Source organism: Netta rufina (assembly GCF_964035555.1).
Source record: "Netta rufina genome assembly, chromosome: 4".
Taxonomy (NCBI): Eukaryota; Metazoa; Chordata; class Aves; order Anseriformes; family Anatidae; genus Netta; species Netta rufina.
Window position 1 is genome coordinate 74,575,315 of NC_140127.1, and position 12,152 is coordinate 74,587,466.

General features: G+C 46.1%; 1 protein-coding gene across 3 annotated transcripts in view; it reads right to left on the reverse strand.

Annotated features, from left to right (window-relative positions):
* SLC4A11 (solute carrier family 4 member 11) overlaps positions 1-12,152 on the reverse strand; it is a 96,049-nt gene that overhangs the window by 54,965 nt on the left and 28,932 nt on the right. For all 3 annotated transcript variants that reach the window (XM_084286333.1, XM_084286332.1, XM_084286331.1), the window contains exon 4: positions 2,145-2,191. In XM_084286333.1, coding sequence (XP_084142459.1) covers positions 2,145-2,191 — 47 coding nt within the window. The remainder of the gene's footprint in view (positions 1-2,144; positions 2,192-12,152) is intronic.

The following is a 12,152-nucleotide window of genomic DNA, read 5'->3' on the forward strand; positions in this document are numbered from 1 at the left end:
TTAATGACTACTCCTTCACAAATATTTTTAGCTAGATCATCCAGTATCCTGGTGTGACTCGATGCTGGAAACTGCCAAGAAAGAAATGAGACAGCTACCCAATACTTATTTTAATAGCATCAAGTACCCTTAATAGCAAAGCCATACACTGGCAAGAGAAGCTGTCATGCAATGCAATCACATTGAAACAGCCTCTCCTGACATCAGGCAGGCAGGACTCTTGGTCAACCACCATAAGACAAAGCTGCACATTCAATCCATGCAAAACAAAGCCCTCAACGCTCATCAGGAAGGTCCAAAATGGAAGTTATCAGCCTTGCTGCTGCTCTAGAGACCAACCCCATGTTTATATACACCGCAAGAACCTTAGGAAAAGGTGCTCCTAAAATACACGTTGCCCTGAGCCCTGCTCCCTCCATGCTGCTGCTGCAAATACTGATGGCACTTTCTTCAGAAAGACTCTGGGATGGTGATTAAGCAGTTGGAGCTGTCAGCAGCTCCTCCTTATGCCTACCAAGGACCGTGCCAACCTTGCCCAAGACATGGATTGCCCTTCCAGGACTCCAGAAGGGGCACAGGAACCATGGACTACCACCAGAGGTGGTGACAACCCAAGGGAAACATCTATAAAATTTGTGACCCAAACGCTTTTATTTTTAGCGATTCTCTCTTCCCAGGCACTTGGAGCCACTTCTCCTGTGACCCAGGACCCAATTTCCTTAATATTTCAAGCACAACAATTTTACATGTCCTCCACGGAAGCAATAACTGGCAATTAGTATATTTTCTCAAGCCTTGAGAAAGCCTGCTATCCCTCTGGTATTTCTTGCTCAACAGCACACACTAAAGTGCTCAAGCATGAACTATAGGCCAGAAAAGCAGGACTCCTACAGCTCTGGAAAAGAAAAGAGCAGAAGATGAGCCACTTACATGTTAGCAGCTTCCAGCTATTTCTTATCAGCAGCAGATCCTGCATTTGGGCTTAGAATTTGCACTTTAAGTGACCAAGTTCTTAGGTTACTTTCAGTCAAGTGTCGAGAACTCAAAGCAGCTTGGGCAGTAGTATTAGACAAGACAAATTATTAACAGACATTTCCATTCCTGAGCACAGAATAGCTGATTTTAACTTCCATGCCTTATTATCAAGCGATATTTAGTCTTTTTTGATGTATTTTTAAACTTGGGGAGTAGAGGAAAGTTTTTTCTGCTAGAAGTATTTACGCATTTTCTTCCCCATAATAGTTCAGCCTGCTGAAACACCTTTCAGGATCTGAGCTCAGAGGCCTAAAAGAAGTCAAGGAAGTTTCTGGGATTCTCTAAAATGCCCTTAGGGCTTCAGTGCAGAGATTTAAATACCCACATTACAGCCTGCAACGAAGCCTGCAATATTTGATTTGCCAGCTTCAGCGATGCTAGAAGTTTACACATCGGCAGTCCCTCCATCCAGCAGGTAGGACGAGAGCTGAAACAACTCCGAGCACTGTGAGTCATGCCTGGCAGCCCCAAAGACTGAAAGTGGTATTAAATATCAGCTCATTTCCTCCCTGCTAACTTTGTACTTGCATAGATGGAGGTCTGCACTACTCCAGCCTCCACGAGGCTTGGTGCGTTTCCGCCTTATCCTTATTGAGTTACGGTCTCAAATGCAAGTGTAAACTAAACATTTCCCAATCCTCCTCCTAGACTGCATGTTTCCAGGGAATTCACTCCTGCTGAACCTCGTGAAGGCAGATCTGATTAGCTGGAATAAACAGGAAACCAAATCACAGCAGTGTCTATTGGGTGTTTCTGCTTTCGGCTAGAGAGCAGCTAAGCAGCCTGAATCTCTATGGTGTACACTTGGATCCCTTTGCAGGCAGCTGCAGAAAGAAAATGATGAATTAACATGTCAAGGAATTGTCTGGGACAAAAAACAGTGAAACAATCAGAATTACATAGAAACTGTTTGGAGTACAAGCAGCACATGGATCTTTAGGTTTAAATGAAGACAGAGGAATTCAGGAAAAGAGGTATTAACAAGCCCTGGTTAGGCCAGTAAAAACCTCCTTCCCATCCCCACAGAGCACAAGATCCTTTTCTCTGCTTCTAGATGATCAAGAACAAGTATATGAAAAATAAGTTTACCACACAGAACTCCTGCTTACCTTCCTTGATGTGTGTAGTAACACGCAGCCAGCACTTTCATTTTCAGCTGGAAAACAAGAAGAAAAGTTACGTAGACAGCGTTACTATAACAGGTCATTACGATCACAGGTATATGACAGGCAACAGGAGGCTCAGAACAAGGTGAAGTATCACTCTTGGCAGAGAACCCTCTCTAGAGAAAAGCAGAGATTCAATTTTTACAACATTTCCCATTTAGGAAATATAAACCAAGTACAGAAGCATCCTTTATCGTTATCTGATCAGCCTGGGTTTGCCTTGCAGCTTTTTGTTTTTCAGATTCCCCATGTATTTTTATCCTTCACTCCCCCCCCCCCCCTGCTTCCATAAAATCTAATTCCAAATACTTTAGGTAATCATTTAATCCCATGCATCGTTGTTTGATAGATTGAGGCTAAGATTGCATGAGTCACGCTCGCTTGGAAACCATTCTTGTCCTCGTTAAAAAGTCAACAATAACACCCAGGCACTTCCAAGGGAGCGGGCTGTGACAGATCACACACAGTGACTTGAAGATGAGCACATTAATGTCCTGTCAACTCACCACTCTGCCTCCATAAATCTAAGCATAAAGCAACAGAGCTCTTGAGAAAGAAAACTGCTGTTTAGAGGCTATTAAGTGTCACTAGGTGGTTGAGTTACTGGGACAGGGGTACCCCAGAAGTTCCCAGTGCAGACTTCCAAGCAACATTATTTTCTTAGAGTGTCTACAAAGCAGGTTTTTTTTTTTTTTTTTTTTGGTATAGAGCTGAAAAGCCATAAATAAAACCCAGCTGTTTCTGCCACAGCCCCCTCTGTACTGCCTGCATCCAAGGTAGTTTCTCTGCAACACCACTCATACTGCATTTGCTGTTTGTTCATTCTTCTCCCCCATCTTCACACTTGGAAAAAAAAAAAAAAAAAGCCCCCCAAGATTGTGCTGCTACCAATATTACACAGGAAACACATGAACAGTTTTCATTTGAATGAGTGCAGTGACAGCATGGAAAAACCCCACTGAAAACCAAAAACCTTTCCAGAGGCCAAGCTGTGGAAAAGTACAGAGATGCAAGACGGAGTTGCAGATATTCAGAGGAGATTGTTTCCTCCACTTATCTGGATTTTTAAGTCCCAACCAACAAGAACTGCTCCGATCCCATTTCGCAGGCTGACCCCAGCATGAAAGCAGCTACAAGCTCAGCCCTGCTGCCCTCCGAAAAGAGAGGACTGAGAACACGATTAAGTTGCATACAGAGTGAAAACACCAGAACTCCACAAAATGACTGATTTATTACACACAAAGCTGCTTTATCCTAAACCAGAAATTCAAGTCATGTTCTCACTTAAAAGGTTAAAATACTGGGACTCAAACTGGGAACAGAGTTGACTGCAGTAGAGGAAAAGAGGGAGAGGGTTGCCTTTATCTCTAAACAAAATAAGACGGCTCAGAGGCTTTGGTTACATCACCCAACTTCTTCCAAAGTTCACTTGGATGCTGTGCATGTGATTAAAAGCATCACTTAAGACAAGTCTGCTGGCGCAACAGCCCCAATTATTACTGCTTTTGACACATCATTTGGAAAGCACAAGCTGTTTTTATCTTGAAAATGCTATTTATTATTAAAAAGCAAGCACCCAACTAAACCAGAAACATCAAGCATCTTCCCCGGGCTTTTACATCTGTAGTTCTCCAATGCTCACTTACTCAATTTACAGCCTAATTACGCATGCAAAAGTATGCTGGAAGATTTGGAGGCCATAAATATTCATTGAGAGAAAACATGTTTTGGTTTTTGCAGCTTTCGCATGAAATAGCTCCAGATAGACAAAGGCACCCACAGCCCCGAACAATAGCGGACACGCGTTGAGGCCGATATCCGCAGCCTGTCCTTCACGCCACCCTTTGGGATGCACGAAGACAGCAGAAATTCGTGTTGTCCTTTTATCACACAGCATCTCTCAGCTCCTCATACTGCTTTTAAGCACATATCAATCCTCTGTTGACAGCTCTCTGGTTCTCATCTCAGGTGAGCGCCGAGCATGCTTTATCAAAGCAAGCAAAAACATCTCATTACGTCCCTTGGACAGGGGTTTTAAAAGAAGAGGAGTCTGAAGACTTCTCAGATGTACCATTCCGGGTACAGAGGTGATGTTTTGGAAGGCTCAGAGCCTCATTCATCATTTCAGCCAAGCAACACGCTGCTTAGACTCAGCCCAGGGAAAGGAGGCTGATGGATGTCACCAGTTCTGGGCTGTCACTTTTAGGGCTGTTGGAGTGCGGTAGCATCAGAAAAGGAGAGTAGCAAGTTAACTGGGACATGAAAAATGGAAATATACACCTCAAGTGTGTTTTTACCTACTGCAGGGGAACCTGCTAAGCAAACCCAGGATAAAACCCTGCAGGAGGCTGCCTATGCTATTAAAGGGTGGCTGGGATGAAGCTAAAACCTACAGATGTGCCTGCCACTTCTCCTCTTCCTCCTGGCGCTGTCATTGCTTTCCTCCAGTTTTGGAGGAGCTGGAAAGATGTAATACCTTTGGATCCTTGCAATCTCATGGAGCAGCCCTTCACTGGAGGCACAAAGGATATAGAAAGCCACAGGTTCAGCCTCTAACAGCAAGGAAGATCCTACCCATCAACCATCAATTATGCCTTACTAGCAGGAATAATCACCAGATTTCACACCTGAGAGTCAGGATGAAGTACACTTCACTAGAAAGAGGTCAGGGTCACGTAACATTCCCATTTTTATTTCTGTGGTTCTGCTTTGCTGGACAGACAAAGGCTGCAGAAGTTTATTTTAAGCACATAGGCTAGTTATGGGCGTTTCGCTGTCTTTGTCCCCACACACAGTTAAAGGAGAGCTGCCAGGGCTGGCCAGCCTTATCTGTTAGGCTGCCCTCCAGCTCCTGCCCATGGGACAACCAAAAAGTCAGCAGCGCATCTCTGACATCCCCTGGAAGCCCCACCAAGGAACGCACGCATCCCAAATTTCTAGGGCACGCACGCGAGCTCACAGCATTACCAAATATGCTGCAGGCAGCTCCCTGGGAGTTAACATCTATGTTAGCAGCGGTGATGAATTGCCAACATCAGACTTGCTCTCGCGGCCTCGTGTCAGCACACTCCGAGCCCTGGAGGGACACCATGGCATGCCTCCATTTTTTCTTTCCCATCACTTGGGGAAAAACAGGACACAACCAGCTTTTAGATGTGAACAAGGCAACTTCATGCTTGGAGGCAAGAAATGCATTTGCTGCAGCTAAAAGGGATTCCACCCTAGCTTCCCCTTTACATAACTTCACTGCTAGCAATGCAGAGAAATGAAGCTTCCTACTTGCCTCCCTGCCCCCCTTTTCCCTCTTTGGATAATATTTTTTATGCAAAGACAGCCCTGAAAACACAAAACCAAACCCATGGAAGTCACACCATAAAATTCAAGGCTTTTCACCTTCCACCTTAGCTCCCCTTTCACTTAAGATTGCTTTTTCACCACCCCTTCCTTGCACAGGACCCCAGTGCTGCCCTTAACACCCGAGAAGACCAAAAGCCTTTGGTCCAAAGCACCTCTGGATGTTGACAGCATCTCTCCTATAAATAGGAGTGCAAAATTGGAGAGCAGGAAGTTTTTGGCTGTGCAGGTGTCAGCGCACATTGCTTTAGATCTACATGTGCTCCCCAGCATGCCTGCACGGTAAATAGACTAATAAATCAGAGCAGAATCCTACATTAGCATTTCCATGGTTTTCCTCAACAAACAAGGATCTGACATAAGTGGAAGTATTTATTCTCAAACAGCTATTTCATCTAGGCAGGGGTGATTTCTCCAGGGCCCTGAGCAAATCTAAGCCTCAATCACTTGGCACTGAAGAACATCGCAAGCAGCAAAAACTGTTTTGGTCTTTGAATTTCTTGCCTCAGAAAATTAAAGCCCATCAACACACAGGACAAGAGCAGCTCACAAAGAAGCTACAGAGGTATTACCAGCTTTTTTCTGGCACCAAGGTATTGCACAAGCAGGATCTCAAGGTGGGGGGCTTTGCTTTGCTGTCCTGCCATGTCTGTGTTGACCCTGGACTCATTCCCAACAGGCTTGAGTAATTTTGGTTAGATAGAATTGTTAGCTAAGTAATTATGCCCCTACTATCCCACATTCCCACAACAGGACAGTGGGCTGAGGTGCAGGAGAAAGCCTAAAACCAGCTGGGTTCATCCTTAAACTGACACCCAGGTTAAAAGCAGGGGGGCGAGGCAATAGCTGCTGGTGTTTGGAGCAGGCTGGAAAGGGGTTGGCAGGGCACAGAGGAAAATCTCACCTGAATAATGCTCAGCACAGGCATTATAAGCTGGGCAGGTGAAGGTTTATTGCCTCTCACTGCTTTCCTACCATTGCAGAGGGATTAGAGAGGCAGACAGACTGACCAGGGCTTTTGCACAGAGCCAAGGACAGGACAGGAGCTGAGCAGCATCGCTTATCACACCCCTTAACTCAGACACAAAAGTGAATTTTCAAAAAAAAAAAAAAAAAAAAGCTGCAATGGGTTTTGATATTAAATTAGAAGCAGGGGAAGGGACAGGGGGAAAGGTGTTTTCTTTTCTCATGCCAACTGAAGGGCCAGGGCATCCAAAAATCCCAGGGGAGCCGCCCCGAGGCAAGCACAAGGTGAAGCACCCAGAAGGACAAATGTTGCCTTCGTGCACTACGACCCCCCCGCCTCCGTAAACACCACTTTGAAACCACCCCGGTCAGGAAATTCGGAGGGAGGCCGGCCGGCCCCCCCCCCCCCCAGCACAATCGGTGCATCCACTTTCCATTAGGGTATAGGAAGCTTCGGGAGTCCAACATCCCAGGCTGACATCAAACTGCTAAAACAGGAGTTATCAGATGGAACGCGTGGGTCAGCATTGTGCCGTGAGACATAAAAAGGACCTCGGTATTAATGTGAGGAAATGTGACTATTGTGTGCAGAATGATACCCATTCAGGCCCAGACCACTTGTCTCTGGACACTACTCTCTCTGGAATATCCTTGGCGCCAGCATCTAGCTTTTCTCCTCGTCCCCTTAAAAAAAAAAAATAAAATAAAATAAAAGCCCTCTCGGCAGGAGAAGCTGAAGCACCGTGTTTTGCTGTGGCGGTGGCGGGCGTGCACGTGCGTGCCGCTGGAGCAGATTACAGGAAACTGTTGATTCTCCATATCTAGGAAGGATCAATTGTCCGGAGGGGTGGAACAGGCTTTAATTTCTCGTGAAGCGTAAACCGTGTTCCGCTACTTCCCCCCCTTCCCTCTCCGACAAAGCCCCGGCCTGGCCGTGGATTGGCTTCGCGCTGCCAGCGGGATTTTGTCTCCTCTCCACCCCAAAAATCTTGCTCCAGGCACCCCCCTCTGCAGCTGAAGCCACCAGGATGAGCATCGGCTGCAAGTAGCAACGCATACAGCAAAAAGTTCAGCAATGACAGCTCTGCAAATCCCTGGGAAACCACACCCTGAAAAAAACCATGCAAGCCACTACTGAAATCTGGGGAAGGAAGAGAAGGCGAACTCCGAGCTGCTTGAAAAACCCTAAGCTGCAAGAATCAGGTCTGAAGCATGAAAATATTCAGCTGGCTGGCTTCAGGGAGCTGCCAAGCAGATCAGGGTGTACCATAGCTGCCTGCAAAGCAGCCTCCCCTGTGCCTGTTGCAAACCCACTGCCAACTTCCAGACTGCACCTAAACCAAATTTCTGTATTGGTTTGCAGGGATTTATTTCCAAGGGTGCTGCGGATGAAGCTACCCCCTAGTCTGATGTTTCTGCAGCAGGCTGAAGCAGCTTCAGCCCAGACTCCAGGAAAAAAAATTAAATTCACATCCAGATAGCACTAATACAGAAGGCTTAACGCACCTCGGGGTAGGTGAGAATAGGAAAGGAGTTTTAAAGCCAGGCGAGGGAGCCTGCAAGACACTATCTGGCTAGCCTGGTGGTTATGAAATATGCAGGGCTTGTAGCACAGGTCTGGAGAGGAAAGAGGTTCTCCCAGCCTGCATAGTAATTTGCTGATGCCCCCATTCTCTGGTACAAATCCCCAGGGACTAGAGCACCAAGCTTGATTGATTTTCCACCTGCAGCACAAGAAATATCCCTCTGCTCCTGCAGCAGGGATTCCCTCTGGCCTGGGGCAGGGACATCAGGGAAGAGGTACTTCCTTCAGAGCAGGACTGCAGCACCAATTCCTGAAAGAGCACATACAACAGGGTACAGACCTAACATTTTACTTGTGTTTATTGCTACCTCAGCACACATCTTAATCTCTTTAAATAACATCTTGACCTTCTCCCAGAAATGCAGATCCCAAATCCAAGACCAACCAGCTTCAGATGAGACCCACCTTCATATGGTGGAGCTACCAGCATTTGCTGAAAGCAGACGTCTTATCACCAAACCCTAAGCTGGAAGGCTCAGAGGCAGAAGAGAATAAAAAAAAAAAAAAGAAAAAGAAAAAAGCATTTCATCAGCTTCCACAAGGAAGCAATAAAACACCCGGGAGAAAGGACCCAAGCGTCAAGACAGAGAAACATTTCAGAGCCTGTGAATCTGCATCAATCTGGGCTCAATATTCAATGCAACAGCAGCCAGTATTAATAAAAATGAGACAGGCCATACCTTACCCCCTAAATTTCTTCAGGCTTTCCTGGTTTACACACATCTGTGCACACAGCCCAGCGTTTTATGACAATGGTTAATTGTCAGAGTTTTATGGGCCGTGCTTGGTTTTGTTGGCTCAATGTTTAATCCCACGCAGAGCTCTTTTTAAAAACAGTATTACAGTGAAGTGCATCCAATTACGCTTGCAGCAAGCTGTACATCCATCATGCGGAGATTAACAGCTCGACAGGATGATGGCAGAGCTGTCACCGGGTCTGTGATTCAACTTACGTTGCCTGCCAGCACCCAGCCCCTGGGGTACCAACTCATCCCCTCCCCAAGGGAGATTTTTGGATTTTGTTAGCCCCGTGCTAAGGCAGGCAGGAACCTTGCAGCAGCTTGCCAGAAAAGGTGCCAACAAGTGAGAATCATGACACCACATTTAGCCAAGAAACTAAACTGATGACCAGAAGAACCATCCACAGGCTCACAGATACTACAGAGCTGCACTTTTTCTCAGGTTTTTCCTTCAGGAGACTGAACAAGTGTATTTTAAGCAGTGAGTGCATCAAATGCTAGGGACCAAGTCAATACAGACAGTGCTGGAGGGCTTTCTTCAGAAGAGGGCTCATGATTGGGGTCCCTCAATGGGTTTCATGAGGCAAGTGGGCAATATTGGACCCTTTGGCACAAAGAGGCTTTGGGGCTCAAAGGCTTCACCCAGCTTCAAGAAACAAGGAAGTGAGACAAGGATGGAAGGCTGTCATTGCCACATTCGCTTTTCCACTGTGTTGGAAGAGAATTGGCATAGTTAAACCTTATTTCTGGAAAGAAATTGTGAAGGACCTCTCTCCTCCCCCAAGTTCAGGCTACTTCCATAAGCAGAAGAGCTTCCAGGGCTCATCTTGGCTACTTTCAACCACCTGAGAAGTCAGTTATGCTTCTTCTACAGCCAGGGACCAATGTGATGTGTAAAATCAACTCTGGAAAACACTTCAAAGCCACCTCTGAGAAAGAGCTGACAGCCTAGATAATGAACACCTGGAGTCTGATGAATCCTACTGCTGATATTCAGAGGACCTGGATTTTTGCTCCTTGTCCTACTTACTCTTTTTTTTCCTTGACAGCATCAACATGTCGCTTTACACCTATCCTTCTTGAAAATTTCAATTCCAGTTCTGCCTGAAGCCTGTTTTTAAAACCTCCATCCTTGTGTTTGGGAAGGGGACTCCAGCACATCAGAAGTCCATTTTTTTCTGAAGCATTCCAAACATCTCAGCTGAAGAAAAGGGATACAACTAATACCACAGTCACAAACATCACTGCTCGAGGCAGATAAGGAAGTCCTTTGTGTCCTTTTTCAAATGGAAGGGAAAATACAAAAAAGCCCAGGAGGACACAGAGGGAAAGTCAAGCTTCCTCAGATACAGAAGAATCCACCGTGCTCACATTCCTCATCCCTGAACAATGCACCCCACGGCATTAAGCCCAGACTTGTCATAGCTGAGTACATGCCCTCTTAGGTCTTTCAATTGAGATGGCATTTGTAGAATTGCAGGCTTGAAAATTGCTAGATATTACTCTTAAAGTCACAACTCAGATTCAGAAAGCAGGCTTCTATATAGCCAAGTAGAGGGCCGTGCTACGGCTATTCTGCATCACCAATTCCAGTAACTGCACGCTATAGATCAATCAGGACTTGCTTGTAATCCAAAAATAACTTCGAGCAAACTTAAAGGACTCTCTGAAAATGTGATGCCAAGTGTAATCCAGAGCCCTTGCATTTAACCTCCAGAACAGTCAGTACCCACTCACGCAGGCTGCAGGCTTCCTCCAGCTGCCAGGATGAAAGCCAAGTCACTCATGTTCCAGAGGCCACCTTTTCCTAAGCACATAGCACAAAAGCCAGGTTAGCCAGCCCTTCTCCTTTACATTTAGCACATGCATGGCAGAGTGCATTCAAATTGTGTACTAGGGCAAAAGTAACCCATAGAAAAAGCTTAAAAAAAGGATTTTAGTCATAGCAAGCATTTTTGATATTTTCACAGTTCAGTGCTAACTAGGCTGGTTGGAAGCCCCCTCTACGTTGTTCTCTATGTCAGGCAAAATTTATAAGGGATGTCAGCTTGGCAGGGGTACAAAGAACATAGTTTTGGGCAGGCATGTCCCCCTGCAACACAGCTGCACAACCACCTTTTCGTTCTCAGTCTTCTCCCCCTGAGGAGTAGCACAGCACCGGAGCCAGCAGAATTAGGCTGACCTGTACTCAGATCTGGTGCTCTCCGTGCCACTTGCTTTTTGAGCAGCTCTCCTCTCCCCCTCCCAAAGCACTTGGCCTATAGAAACCAACTGACCACTTAAAGCAGACACCACAGCTCAATGAGGGTAGAAGTCCCATGGGTTCAGTTTTCACTGCTTACTCTGCACCAATGCCAACACCGCTGTCCCACAGGCCCTCCTCCCCTTCATGAAGCTGCCTTATAGCACGCATGAATATTGCTAAAGGCTTAGGGGAGATTGTTTATAGAGTTACCTGCTCCAGGGCCAAGTGCCAGAGCTTGGCACACAACAGCATTCCCCTCTGTTGTGGGCAGATTGAGAATAATTTAAATACAACACTGGATGCCCATGCACAATTGATGCTTTGTTGCACTTTCCCATCAGAGGGCCAATTTTTCAGCAAGCGTACTTCTGGTCAGGACCAAAAAACAACCAGGTTTCACCAACACTGTGTTGTCCTGTGGCTTGCTGCTCCTCTAGGAGTCAAGAACAGGGACTAGCCTACCTCAGCAAGCTTATCAAACAAAAAACCACCCAGGGCTGTAGTCCTGCATGCACATGCTTCCCCTGCTCAACACAGCAAAGGGGACAGGAACAGCGATTGCATTTGTTGATACAAAGCTACACTTGGACCAGGTGAATCTCTGATTTTACTCTGCAGGGACCTGACCTCTATCAGAGGATTAACAGGCTGTTTTTCCCCCTTTATTTCCAGTCTCAGTGCAAATGGTGTGGAGATTGATTCCAGACAGCACAGTTAAAATCAAGAGGCACATACATGACACCACAAGTCCCTCCACACACTTTTTACCACCAGCAACTGACCTGTACAAACCATAGCCCTGACTCACCTCCAGCATTGAATCAATGTAGAACATCAAAAAAAAGCTCTAAACCCCCTGCATCATAGGAAACCCCAGAGGCACATGAAAACTACTTGGAGACAGTACATGCACCAAAGAAAACCCATCTGATTTCTCACAAGAAAGCCTTGTCATTAGGAGATCTCTCCTCCAGTGATCAGCCTGCAGCACCAAAAGCAATGGCAGGTCCTCAGGCCCCAAATGCAGAACTGAGTCCCACTGGACCTGATCTAGGCTCTTA